Here is a 14,961-nt window from a genome sequence, read left to right on the forward strand (position 1 = left end):
AAGATATTAATTATCGCAGATGATAAATATCGCACACCCCTAGTGAAAAGTCCTGACTTGTGCAATGGAAATGTTCCATGGATGTTAAAGGTTCCTGCCAAAAAAGTACTTTTATTTTTAAGAGAGTAAAGAGACAATGTCAAAACTAACAGACATCGACTAAAAATCATAAAACTCAGATTTTTTATTCCAAGGGGTCTTTACGGTATGTTTGACCATGTCCTTCAGAAAACCATCGCAGCATGAGAGGCCAGACCAAATACAACATGACCTCTAGAGAATAACACACCACAACTATTTCTAGCCATGTATAAATAAAACACAACTCCCTCCAGCCTACATTGTTCCAGCCAAGAAACATGGCATGAGTACTTATGAAAATGTGGGTACCTGTAGAGCACATCATCTAGGGCCACTTTGGAAGTGGAGGCCTCCCGAAAACCATAGTAAAGTTCAACACGGGCCTTTTGACAGCTAATGAATCTTATTTGGATTGAGTCATTCAGTCTAAACAGAGTGCGGTTTCCCGTTTGCGTAAGTGAATGGTGAAGGGGGCGTCTTTGACATGTTTATAATGGAAGATGTGCTCGTTGGCCCAAATGGATCCTCTCCGTGTTGGCTGCTATTGTAGCCACGTGTCAAACAGTGACACACTGGGGACATGAAGTGGCCAGCTGCACTCAAACAAAACCACAACCTCCAACAGTGATACAGATTAGTCAATCTAATCAACTCACTGGCCCAATTTCGCATCTTTAGCACTGGACGAGTTCTTTCACACAGCATGTACACACTAAATCACACCTCAGGGCCGCCGCTAAGACCACAGAGCACACACATACAAACAAACTTTTATGGAACATCTGCACATCTGTGTGCGTGACCTCGTTTTTTGAGTCACATCAGAGCATGCAAAGTAACACACTTACACTTGCATCAACATGCAATTTTTACTCATACGCCTCTAGTTATGAATCATCAGTGACACTACACACAGAACACCAATGTGATGAAGACTGAAAAGAAGACGAAAAAGTCAGTGAAATTCAATAAAATAAATGATCTTGTGATAATCTTCTCAGCTATGCACGGTGAATTTAGTTCTCTCCCAAAAACGCTGAACTTCCTCTGTCTCCCTCTATCTTTTTAGAGAGTAATAAGCTGGGAGTGAGTGATCGCTAACACTGAGGACTTGAATCAACATGTCACAGGGGTCTTGAATCAGATAACAGTCACAGGTCTGTTGTCCTCATGAAACCACCTTCACTCCTCTGTTCATCTCCAATACAATAATCACTGTATGAGAAGCCACTTTAGTACTTTTAAAAGCTCAGACTAGCTTTTCCCATGCAATTCACTACCCAGTAACCCTCGTTTTCTCACGTAAGACACTTGCAGGGATCATCTAATGTCTGACAGGCATGAAAAGCCTGACCGGGACCCAGAACAAATCCCCCTGAGGAGATCAGCCATGCATAATGAAAGACTTTCAGTCTCAAAGACATCATTTTTATAAATGTGTAAATAGCAAGCATCACATGAACAGATTATGGATTAGGTTATATAAAATATTATATTAAGCCACTTTGACAAACTGAGAAGGTAAAAAATGTCTCTTTTGTAACCGAACACAGCATGATAACTAGAGTAACAAGGACATCCGCTGCTTTACATTTAGATCGATTTTTAATAAGTTATATTGATAAACATTTTTGTGAGAACTTAAAATGATAAGAAAATATGTACAATGAAACCTAAGCATACTTTAATTACTTCTTCTTTTTTTTTTAAGACAAACAAACAATCTGACAGTCCAGGTATCGCAGAAAAAAAAAAAGATATTTTTGCAGTCTATATCAGTGGTTTTGTTTCAGGACAGATTTTATATTAGACATCAAAACCCAACACAGTCCCAAAATTGGTTGTCGTACACAAGGAAATAAAAATTACCTTAAAATCGAACATTGAAATCTTTTATTTATTGATTGATTTATAGCTTTAGGTCCTTTTAATGTTGGCACCTGTCTAATTTAACTTCTTCAATCAAGTAACAAATGGATTTGTGCCAAAATATTGTAGAATTTCATTTGTTGCACAGCATTAGCCACCAACAACAACAAAAAAAATGCGAAGCATTTTGTTCTCTCTTTTAAAAGTTTTTTAAAAGATGCATTATGTGCATTTGATTATTTGCATGTGACCTTATCAGAACAGACTTACAATACATTTTAGGGTCCAGTCCACCAGATAAGAACCACTGGTTTAGAACTGTACGACGTCCACTGAAGATGATTAACATAATTAACAAGACCTCTGCTGTTAATCCTGCTAAAGAACCTATAGTACCCCTTAAAGTATGCACACACCCAAATTATCACCCTATGACACAAGACATCATATTTATGAATATTTTCTGTTGTTTAAGTCTCAGTCATGGTATCAAGTTCAGTAACATACGTCCTGGGAAATCTGTATGCCTTGAACTTAAAAAATAAAATAAAAAAAAAACACTATTCCCAAAGCTGTAATATCTAATACTTACTGGCCTGCTTGAGAATTTCACAATACCTGCAACTAGTAAATGGAAGAGGATTTTGTCTTTACATGCACTGAAAGAGATTCATGTCATGACTGTACCCCCAGTGTTATGTGAACTATGTAGGCTACATTAATTTGATTAAATTAAATTCCTGTGTAAGGCAGTCCACTCATCCTAAAAAAGAGTTGGGCTTCATGTAAATGGAGAAAAAAACTGTGAATTTCAGTTTTTTTTCTGCAGGACAACACATTGCAGTTCAGCTGTCAGAAGGCACCAAGTTTCACATCTCATCCTGACCACATCACAACATCTGCAGACATCGTGCATACTTACACAACTCCCGTTTAAAATACGAACATGAACATCTAGCAATCACTTAATGAAAATGAAATCTAATGGGCTTTATATCTTTACGCGCACTTGAAGAACGTCACTTTGCATTGCAGACATCAACTAGTTTTGTCGCGTCGCGAGACTCGACGTGCTGCGAAACTAACAACGTGCGTGTCTACGAAGTGAGCATGCGACTGTAAACATGCTATACAACTACATTTCTTACAAGAACCCGAAACTGGTCATACAACAATCCTAAGACAATTTACACGTCTCAAAGAAGCAAAGACAGAAACAAAGTGACATACCAGCGAATCTTCAGTAATGCTGAAGAAAACTTTCTTAGGGAGTTCACGGTGTAGCGTTTCCTTCGTCTGATAAAATAAAGGACCAGGGCGAAATCTTCCGTCAGTACGGTAATAAAGCGTGCGACAAACGCCACGGTTTTCGGGATGACAAAGTCGGTGACAGATCTCAAAAAGTTTTAAACACCTCTCCCGCTTTCTGTGGGTCTGTGTGTATTTGAGTGGGAGGCGCCAGTAGGAGGAGGCTGCGATTTACATCTATCAAGACAAATGAGAGGATGAAGTGGGCTTGAAAACCCATCAACTTCCGCAGTCATGACACTTGAGTTTACTTTTAAAATAATAATAATTATTATTATTATTATTATTACTGTTGTTGTTGTTGTTGTTAATAACATAGTTATTATAAATATTATAATAAGCCTAATATTTATTATTATAAAATTATTGCTAGCTATAAAATGACAGAGCAGTTGACAGTTTTTTAAAAGTTCAGCGGAAGTCGTGTTTTTCTAAGCTTTTATTGGTGACAAAGTCTCTTCAACATTTTTAAACACAATATTTCCTTTATTTCCACTTATTTTTACACATAGCATATTCCATGACGTCCTCTTCATTATAAGCCCTCTTAATATAGCATATTCCTCTTCGTATGAGCATTAATAAAATTCTAATAAAGTTTAGTGTTAGAACAATGCCGTTTAAATTAGTTTATGCGCATCCTGTTTTATTTAACACAATACAGCTATGTTGGCACCCAAACTAAAATATGCACAAGCAAGCTTTTACCTATTTTATGCTTAGGCCTGATGCTGAAAATGTCTCTTTCTATCATTTGGAGGTGTCACACTGTAAGACAAAATAAATGAACATGGTAATACTTTCACATTAACATTATATAATATTAAAACAGGAAGAGGTAAACTCTCTTCTTAACTTCCAGTTAGCTTTGGAAAATGTCTTTTGTGGCTCTTAATTATAGTAACATTTTCAAGAATACCCAGGAGCCCATTTAAAAATAGAGTTTGTGTCACTCCTCACAAACTGAACAGACTGATTGACATTTTAAGGAATATTACAGATTTGAACTAAATGTTATTAGCAATTCATTAGATTGCAATACAATTATTAATAAAATGAAAAAGTGCCCAGTATTGTGTCAAAGATAAACTATTCACATGCATTAATAACATGAACAAGTAACATTTTTAAGACATAATTAATGTACATTCAAATAACTTTATAATTATAAAATTATTTACAAATAACTGATCATTATTTATCCATATTTTAATGCATTTCTGTTCTGTTAAGCAATTACATTTTAATTAACATTATTATAAGGTTGATTAATGTACAATTTTTACTTTATTATTTTGAAAGCCCTGTCAGATGCTCCATGTGTGGGATGCTTCAGCTCACCCCGTTGTACCACACACTTGCCATAAAAGAGTATGACCTCAATCATAATCTAATCTAAGGTGAAGCCACTGATGTCTCAATGTCATCTACACCAAGTACCATCCAAGAGACCTACATTCATCTCAATATGTGGTTCCACAACAACAACAACAAAATTACAAAATTTAGATTCTATAATTGTGAAACACCTCATCTGCATTTATTCTTCCATAAACATTTAAATCAGCATTCTGCTGATGTGAAGCAATTTAAGACAAGAAAATATGTCATGACTCAACATGAATTAAGGGTGAAATCATATAAGTGAAATTGTAATAACTTCTCTGATATGATAGATATAGTACTAAATCAGATCTTCTGCTGTAGTGTGTGTCTTATCTGTTAAATGTTTTAGAGATAGGAGTATCAGTCTGCCATTGCCAACTGATTTGATTCAAGGCAAACAGCACGCTCACCTGACTTTAGACTGGCCTTTCCTTATAGACACTAACACTGGATCAAAAACTGGCTTTGGGGCCTTAAAGATCTAGGAAAGGAAAGGACATGATGTGTGGCCAAGTATAGTGACCCATACTCAGAATTTGTGCTCTGCATTTAACCCATCCTAGTGCACACACACACACACACACACACACACACAGCAGTGAGTAGTGAACACACACACACACAGCAGTGAGTAGTGAACACACACACGCACACACCATGAACACACACCCAGAGCAGCCATTTTTGCTGTGGTGCCCGGGGAGCAGTTGGGGGTTTGGTGTCTTGCTCAAGGGCGCCTCAGTCAGTACTGAAGTTGGAAGAGAGCGCTGGTCATTCACTCCCCCCACCTACATTTCCTTTGGGTTACAAATCCGACTCTCTAACCATTAGACCAAACACACACACACACACACAGCAGTGAGTAGTGAACACACATGGAGCAGTGGGCAGCCAATGATGCAGCACCCGAGGAGCAGTTGGGGGTTCAGTGCCTTACTCAAGGGTCACACCTCAGTCGTGGTATTGAAGGTAGAAGAGAGCACTGGTCATTCAATCCCCTCAAGACTCAAACCCACGACCTTTGGGTTACAAGTCTGACTCTCTAACCGTTAGGCCATGACTACCCCCCTTACTAACGAGTACTTGATTGTGGGATTAACTAATTAATAATGCACTGGCAAGCAATAATTAACTTATTGCAATTGCAACGTTTTGACCCAAGCAAGGTCTTCTTGTTGTTTGCATTGCCTGACAAAGACCTTGTTTGGGTCGTATTATATTGAAGTTACATGAGAGCAGATAAAACTGTGCCAGTTTTTTTATTTCTTTAATATTGATTCTTTTTGACTGAGCACCTGTTCTAGTTATGTTTGGATGTGTGCACACTACTTTGAATCAATAATTAACTGCCATAAAAGAAGTGGCCATTCATGTTTATTTTGTGCTTTAACTTGTAAATATGTAAAGATGATCCGTTTATGTGCCTGCCGCATGTTCATGTGAGGCGCTACAGTGAATTTTTTAAAACGTAACAAATTTTTGAAAGCTATGACTATGTTTCATACCAGAAGTAACCTGCGGCATGGCTTGTCAGACATAGCAACAGTTACTAAGCGGGGGCGGGTCTTTGCAAAGGGTCAATTGTATGTGAGATATGCTTAGATAGTTTTAAACATAAGCAAAGGATAAATGCAATATCCTTTGTAGGGTTGTTTGTGAGTTAAACTCATGCACAGATGCATGTTTGTGTCTATTTGTTTTTGTGGGATATATCTGTTTACCTTTGATTTGCATTTTCATTTTTTTATTTATTTTTTATTCTGCCTCTGCCTCCTCTCCTGGCTTGTTTCCCCGAACAAACAGACTTATGTTGTCTGACTGAAATGTTCCGCTCCGTTCTAAAGGAAATGGAAATGCTTTACCACTGCTTACAGTGTAAATGTCAGAGTCGTGATTTGCCACTAATGAGACAGCACCCTTGCAAGATAGAAAACTTTGTTTTGGAGCTTCTTGCTGTCTTGAAAACATTGATGTGCTGCTTTTGAGTGTCAATGAAGATGTACTCAGAGGCTCCATGTCATTTTTCACTTCTCATGCATATGTATGCCTCAGAACCAGGCCTACTCAAAGCATCTGCACAGACGGGGAGGAAGATGCAACGAAATCTAGTCCTGAACATGAATCCCTGCCCTAATTCTTTGATTTCCTTTGTTTTGCTCACATTTATGATTTTTGTCAAACCCTTTGAATTAAATCGTTTTTCTAAAAAAAAAAAATAGGGAAATTTTGTGAAATTATAAAGAAAACCATCTGTAAAATAATAGAGAATATGGGAACACTTGACAAAAAGGTCCCATTTGTTAACATTAACCACATTAGTTAACATAAACTAACAATGAAAAATACTTCTAAAGCATTTGTTAATCGTAGTTAATGTTAATTTCAACATTTACTAATACATTATTAAAATAAAAATTAATTAATAATAACAATTATTTAATGGACCTAAAGTTAACTAACAATTTTTTTATAAACCATTTTGATCAAATACTGTAACAAATGTGTTGCTCATTGTTAATGTTAGTTAATGCATTCATTAACATTAACTAATGTGACCTTATTGTAAAGTGTTACCAATATTTTTTTTTTTGGAATAGTTCTTAGTAATGCCTAATCCATAACAGTACGCTGGTGGTATTGCATTTAAGAATGGAAGGGCTCACCATATCTTCTACATATGTAATATCTGCATAGAAACATATATCCCTTCTCCCATCATGGCCTGATCTCTCTCTCTGTCCTTAGATGTGAACGTGTTTTCCTGAATAACACTTTCTCATATATGAGATATGACCCTGTGGAATGCCGGGTTCTGAACTCTTGACCTTGGAGCCACATGGCATGATGAAGCCTTTCATCTGACCTATGAACAAATACAGGGGATGTTTATGTATGGCTACTTAGAGATTCCCTTGAAGTTGCCTTAAAGACAAAAAATGAGAATAAAACACAAACATGACAACATGAATCAACATGTATGACATTTATTTATTTATGAGATTTGTTATTTAGCGCTCTCTAAATATTTATAGTTAAGCAGAAAACACCGCTAAACCATTCATTTTAGTAAATGTGTAATTAGCCTACATGTGCAAGTTTTGTAGCTATAGCAGCACTACAAGGAAGAAAACAGTAGTGGAAGCTTTTTCCATCCAAAATAGGGCATATGGTGCCCTCTTGTGGAAGGTTTGTTTCAAATAATGCCGCCGAAACAGACTAAAGAAATCATCATCCAAAATGATAATTGTCATCATTTTTATTTCTTTCGTAGAATATAATAGGAAATGTTAGTTAGAGTGACTCAGTCACCATTTACTACTATCGTTGTACGGATAAAAGATCAATGAAAGTGAATGGTGACTGAGGCTGCCACGCTACCTAAAAATCCCCTTTTGTGTTTCGCAGAAGAAAAAAAAGCAAACAAGATTGCAGCAACGTGTAAACGATAACAAAATTTTCATTTTGGGGCAAACTTATATTATCTCCAATCATAGAAAGTATAGGCCTAATGCACGGAGATTTTCTTGCTCCATGTTTTGTGGCATTTAAAAATGTTTAGCAAAATTGTATTGCAATCCCTAAAGCAGCTTAAAAAAAAATGAATGACTTAAATCTCTCTATACTACTTGCGATGCATATTGATTACCCTCACTCACGTTTAATTTGTGTTAACATTTTATATGTGTGTGTGTGTGTGTGTGTGTTTATATGTATTTATTTTGTTATATTTTTCTCCCTCATTCTATGTATTCCCGTTGGGTTGTGTTATAAACTTATGTGTTATAAAGCTTGCTTGAATAGGTTTCATAATACACATATTTGCACACCTGTACATACAACTGTCTATTGTTATATACCTGTACATACAATTGTCGATTTGTATATTGTATATTCCTTATTTTACTTGTTCTATTTTTTATTTATTTTTATTTTTTGTTCTGTCACTGTCATTCTGTTACACTGTGGAAGCTCCTGTCACGAAAACAAATTCCTCGTATGTGTAAACATACCTGGCAATAAAGCTCATTCTGATTCTGATTCATAAAGGTTGTACGGCGTTTCTTACACAAAAGATGAGCACGGCGTCAATTGAGCGTCAGTTGAGAAGCCAATCACTATCAAACAAGTGCGCGTGCGCAGTAGTTGAGTTCGCCTCCCTTCAGCATTGCTCAGTGCTCTATCATATCATAGTTCTCTTTGTGAGATTTTTCAAGCTGCAGGGATGACCGATGTCCAACACTCGCCAGAAGATGACAAACAAAGCCACGGAAAAGAGCCGCAATGTAATCATTTAACAGACACTAAAGAGGGGAATTGAGCTATAGCGATCGACAGAATGTTCTAGAATGGTCATGTGATGTCCGGAGACCAGTTATGTCGCACTTTAAAAAAAAATACTCTGACGTACTTGTCTGTTTCTTATAGGAGTTCGTCCGCCGTCGTAAAAAATAAACAGGTTTAATTGTAAAATAGCGTTTCGGAGTTGCTTATGCTACAACAAATAGGGAGGTTTCGATATTTTCTCGGCGTTAAAGCCGCGAGGGGGAAGAAGGGAGCACGTGAGGGGTCTTGTCCAATGGGATTGGGCGCTTTCAGCAGGAGGGTATAAATACCAGGTGGTTGCTGTAAGAGACGTCCGCCATTGTTGACTAACCTTTCAAAGAAATAGAGTAATTTCAAACGTATACATGTATGTGACGTTAATTTGTTCTGTTGGCGTTGAAAACTAAATTAAAAACTAAGTCGTTTTCAAAGAGGTTTTTTTTTCGGGCGCAAAGCATCAACAAGATCCTTCGTTTGGTGAAGTTTTCCAGCAGAGCTCATCCTGCACCGCAACGTCTGTCTCAGTTCGGCAGTTTTAACTTTGTTGTTCCCGAGACGGAGAGGTAAAATTTTGGATCCAGGTTGAACTAGCTTAATTTAGCTGACGGAATGGTTAGGGGAGGGACTGCTAACTGAGCTCAATGTCAGCATCTGACGGGGCGGGGTAATGTGTGGCTAGCTATGCTAAAACTAGCAAGACGCCATTTTGTGACTCGAGGCTTGCTTACATGATTATTCATTGAATTCATGTAAACCAGTCTCTAATTATCTGTAGTGTGTTTTATGCTTGTATACGGTAATGGGTGTCCCTAAAACTGTTTATTTAAGCAGAGGCTACGCTTCTGTGGCATTATTATTGAGCCGGAAGTTAGTGTTGCGTCATCCTTGGAGGTCATCTGGTTTATATAACGCATGTCCCTGGACTGAGGAAAGAAACAAACATATCTTGCATATAAACGCAGTATATGGCGTATATCGCACTCCTTGAGTATAGGGAGGTTTTTTTTTTAGTTCAATATTAAATTGTTTGTCTGTTTTGTTGACCTACAGTTTTTTTCTGTTCCGAGTAGATGAATGTCGTTCTCCCATGTGCAGTCTGTAATTTGCCCAATTGGCACGTGCTTGTCCAAACAAACCGGAATAAATTCTCAACGTCGCTACATTTGTATAGGCTAATTGTGAAATACTAATTGTAAGACAAACAAACATGAATCTATCTTTCAAGTGGACTTTATCGATAAAAATGTACAACATTCCCTGCTCCCCTCCAAAAACAAAAAGATTCCCTTCCCAATCACAAGCAAACCATTGTGAAACGAACTGTTTTTATATAGCTTACAAAAAATAAAAGAACATTTTAACTTATTTTCGAATTGTTTTTCTTGTGTAAATTAAATTTTGTAAGTTCATAGGCTTCTTGTACAGTGATTTATTTTTCTTTTACATTTATTTAAATAAAGTACACATAATGATCAATATAATTTGTGAGGAAAAAAAATACTATTTTACTGAGCAGGATGAGGACCTTTAGTTTGGGGTAAGTGTAATGAAGGATAACCCCTGTAACGTTAGTTGAGCTGAATAAAGCTTGAGAGCTTCAGAGACCATTTAAAGGAATTCTGTGACTTTTTAAACACGTTTTCACTGTCTAAATGTTTGAGACGTGTCCTAAGGTGTTTGATCTTATTAATCTAATGAGTAACTTGCATCTAGAAAGAGCAGTTTAAGTTGGTAAGTGTAGTGCAAATGAATTAGCAATACATTATTAGTATTATTTTGAAACAATTGGCAGAAACAAAGTAATATCAGTTACTGATTTTTTTAATCAAATTTTTGGTTAGTCTCTTGAAAACTTGTCAACTTGGAATTAAAAGGTTCTGACATTTGTCAAAATTGAGTTATTCACATGTTCTTATTTTGGGACCGTTTACATTTTTTTATAAAAGGTTTTAGCTACAAAGTATATGGAATGCAATGACTTTGAAGCTCAATATCTCAAAACCCCTCAGAATGCAGATAGAACCTTATAGTTCCAAGGTGGCAATGTCACATTGGCAGTTTTCATCTAAACAGCAATGGTCTATTTTTAATGTGCTGGATAAGTTCTCTGTATATTGTGCTATCAATTTGTTTTTGGAAGAAAAAGGTCTTATTCAGACATTTTAGCCAGCAAGTTTCCTTCCTCATCTGTTAATCTAGTTTTGTTAAAGGTTATTTTGGGTGGGGTATTTCAGATATTGCATTTTAAATGTGGAGCTAAGCTTGGTGGAGCTAAAAGGCGTAGTGTTCATTTATTAGGCAATAGAGGGCAGTGCATACCGCATGAAACCTGCAGTACTGAGTACAGGAGGGCAGTGCAGTGTTGTCATTAACTAGGAATTTTCACAGCATATGTGTATTACTAAAAAGCTTTTACATCTGCATTTACGCTTGTTAGAAAAGCACATGTGTGATTCAAATAGGTTTGTTCTAATCTGCTGCTTTTTCTGATTTGCCTAATGATAATAAACAGCAGTGCAGAATGGCATGAGGATGTTGACACAGCTCTCCCTGTTTACAGTGGCACAGACAGTGGATGTGTAATGCTTGCTGAGCTGCCTAGGCATAGTTGCAAAAGCCCTTTCCATACTGGGTCACCACTCCCTGGATCGGCTCAGACGATGTCTGATGTGAAAGCCCCACAGAACTTCACCATGAATGGGAATCCCCCTCCCCCAGAGTTCAAGAACCCCAAAAAGCCTGGGCGCCTCACCAGTCAGTTGCAGTTCCTAGAAAAAGTGGTGATTAAGTCCCTGTGGAGACATCAATTCTCCTGGCCTTTCAGACAGCCTGTGGATGCAGTCCGACTCAATTTGCCAGTAGGTCTCACCATGCTCTGTCATTTAAAGCTGTTTTACTGATTATACAGTTTGTAGGTGCAAACCTTTATTAACCACGGTTTTAAAATGTGCTTGCTCAAGGTTATTGATGATCTCAATATTTCCACTTTTATCTTAGGACTATTATACAATCATCAAGAACCCTATGGACTTGAGCACCATTAAAAAGCGTCTTGATAACAATTACTACTGGAAGGCAATGGAGTGTATAGAAGACTTCAACACCATGTTCACAAACTGTTACGTGTACAATCGGGTGAGGGTGCTGCTCTCGTTTTGTGTAATGTTACTAAAAATTGGAGATTTGAAATGCAACATTTGGTTTCAGCCAGGAGATGATATTGTTCGGATGGCTCAAGCTCTTAAGAAGCATTTCTTGGAGAAGATGGCAAAGATGCCTCAAGAGGAGTTTGAGATCTCTGCTCTGACATCTAAAGCTCCAGTGAAAGGAGGAAGGAAGTCAACAGCAGGTATTCAGGTCATCTAAATTAAATAATGGCAAATTACTACGTTTCAGGTTTTTGCATTGTGTTTGGCAGTGGAGAGTGGAAATGACATTAACTTTTGCCTATTTTTGCAGTGTTAAAGAGGCCACAGTCTCCTGTGTCTGAGGTGGTTTTCCAACAAACAGTGACCGTCATCCCTCCAGATGCTCTTCACACAACTCCCTCTGCTCCCCTGTCTGCACAACTCACAGCCAAAGTCAGTACCTCTCAAACCACTTGCACTTTTAACTTGTGTCTCAGCAGTGTCATAAGTGTCTTGCACCAAGTGAACTCGGACGATATTACTCATTGTACACCTGGTAATTACAGTTATTTGATAGGAACATCCTGTTTTTTTCCTGAATTTCACAAAGCATGTGATAAAATGCTAATTAAATAAGAATAACAGGTCTCATTGGCACCAGTAGTGTGGTGGGAAGCCCTTTAGCCAACTCAAGTTTGAGGGTGTACTCACACTAGGCACGGTTGCCTTGAACCGAGCCCGAGCGCGATTATCCCCCCTCCCCACTCCCCCGCTGGCCTGCACTCACACTTACACTAAACATTCCGGGCCGGAGCACGTTTACGTCATGTATGAGATAACGGAGAAAACCACTTTCGCTAATATTCTGCCGAATAATTAATAAGAATTAATTTATAATTTATGACGTGCATTGATTTTCACTTGTATGTATCAGAAAATATTACGGAGGCAGCTGACGTTAATAAAATAATTTGCAGATTTACTCGCATACTACATTTCCTGTTCATCGATAAGGTAAGAACTAGAGCCATTATAAACCTAAATATAGAATGAGCTTTAGAATGAGCTTTATTGCCAGGTATGTTTTCACATACGAGGAATTTGTTTTCATGACAGAAGCTTCCGCAGTGCAACAGAATGACAGAGACGGAACAAAAACACAGCTCTGGTGAAACTGATTGCAGGGATATAACTAAAGACAGGACAAACTAACAAAAACTGCAGAGCACGCCACGGAGGCCGCCATCATCATCGGCGCCATCTTACCAATATACTTGATTAGATTAAATTAATTGAAAAGTGTAGTGTAGTAGTAAAAATAGAATATGTTTGCGGTCGTAATGATGACAGTAGTGCACACAAAATAGTATCTGTTCCGTGCTCCGGCGCGGTTAGCGCTCACACTGCATGCGTACCGAGCCCAACCGAACCGTGCCCTGGCCCACCTCTTCCAACCGGGCCAGGGCCGGCTAAACAAACGCGGCATGGAGCACTCACACTAGTCAAACGAACCGGGCTTTGGGGGTCAAACGTGCTCGGGCACGTGCTCAAAACGCCTAGTGTGAGTACACCCTGAGTACCATCTCGTGGACCTTTCCAATTCCATTACCCACTTTATGTCAAATCTCTGTAATGTTCTTTAGGAATAAAGGCAAATAACGGGTCTCATTCACTATCCATGCATACTCACAAATTTGTGCGTGAAATCTGTGTACAAGTGTTGTCACAAACAAATCATTCTTTAATCAATAACTTTTGTAATAAAATGTATTATAAATTAACAAAAAATGTAGAGACAGTTGAAACCACACATAAGCTAAAATTACATTCTCCTGTGAACTTGTAAACATGTTCACATAAAATTTTATATACTAATAAGTAGTGGTGCAACGGATCACAAAACTCATGGTTCGGATCATATTATGGATTTTGAGTCACGGATCAGATCATTTTTCGGATCAGCACAAAAAATTCTGAAAGCTTATTTTAAGTACTATACCACAGCAAAAACTACTATCTTAACTAATAAAGTCAGTAAAAAACAAGAACAATTACACACATTAGATGATTACAACATAACAGTTACAAATAAAGTCAGTAAAGTAGTATTCAGGTGCAGATATGTAATAATTAAGTGTAAAATTACACAATAGTGCTCACCGCACAAGTTAAATACAGATTAATCTCTGTTAAAGCTGTGGTGTTATTTGATTAGCAGACAGAAGCAGGTATTTATTGGCTGCTGTCTCTTTAAGACCAAACGCACGGACCTAATACTGACACACATCCGGTTTCTTTCGCAGCGGTTTGTTCATTTAAGACCTAACCGGCTGTGTTTACTACAGTACTCGCCAAAACGGGTATTTTAACATAACTTTGTGTTTTTGTGAAAGAGGAATCAATTCGCTGTTCATGCGGTGTCTCTCTCTCTCTGCGTGTGTGCGCTTCGGGTGTTTGCGGCAGCGGCTGAGTGCATAGAAAACAGCTTGTGAGTTAAAATTGCTTGAATGTGTAAATTGGCAAGACAAAACATGTGCAAATGATAAACTTTCACTCTATGACCGTTGCACCCCTACTGATAAGCAACAAGTACCTGAATTCTAGCTCTCCATAAGAGGTGATTGTGCATAATAAAATTTTGTTTAGGCAAAAAAATGTTCTCCTGTGTGTATGAATGCGAGTAATCCATGTAAATATTAAAGGGGTCATATGATGCGATTTCAATTTTTCCTTTCTCTTTGGAGTGTTACAAGCTCTTGGTGCATAAAGAAGATCTGTAAAGTTGCAGACACTAAAATCTCAAATCCAAAGAGATATTCTTTATAAAAGTTAAGAGTCAGCCACGCCTACCTAAAACGGCTCGTTC

General features: G+C 37.7%; 2 protein-coding genes across 6 annotated transcripts in view; one reads left to right on the forward strand and one right to left on the reverse strand.

Annotated features, from left to right (window-relative positions):
* The window catches only part of LOC107675425 (transforming growth factor beta receptor type 3-like), a 161,517-nt gene extending 158,167 nt beyond the window's left edge, over positions 1–3,350 (reverse strand). The window contains exon 1 of the mRNA XM_016469757.1: positions 3,181–3,350. The gene's annotated coding sequence lies outside the window, so the exon portion shown is untranslated. The remainder of the gene's footprint in view (positions 1–3,180) is intronic.
* A 5,374-nt stretch (positions 3,351–8,724) lies between these two features.
* LOC107675431 (bromodomain testis-specific protein-like) overlaps positions 8,725–14,961 on the forward strand; it is a 20,693-nt gene continuing 14,456 nt past the window's right edge. For 2 of the 5 annotated variants that reach the window (XM_016469765.1, XM_016469766.1), the window contains exons 1-6: positions 8,726–8,927; positions 10,484–10,504; positions 11,528–11,825; positions 11,965–12,102; positions 12,175–12,316; positions 12,427–12,548. In XM_016469765.1, the coding sequence (XP_016325251.1) occupies positions 8,926–8,927; positions 10,484–10,504; positions 11,528–11,825; positions 11,965–12,102; positions 12,175–12,316; positions 12,427–12,548 (723 nt within the window). In that variant the 5' untranslated portion in view covers positions 8,726–8,925. The other 3 variants (XM_016469762.1, XM_016469764.1, XM_016469763.1) reach the window with 3 other exon arrangements.

The sequence above is a fragment of the Sinocyclocheilus anshuiensis genome, unplaced genomic scaffold (genome assembly GCF_001515605.1).
Source record: "Sinocyclocheilus anshuiensis isolate Anshui unplaced genomic scaffold, SAMN03320099.WGS_v1.1 scaffold1696, whole genome shotgun sequence".
Taxonomy (NCBI): domain Eukaryota; kingdom Metazoa; phylum Chordata; class Actinopteri; order Cypriniformes; family Cyprinidae; genus Sinocyclocheilus; species Sinocyclocheilus anshuiensis.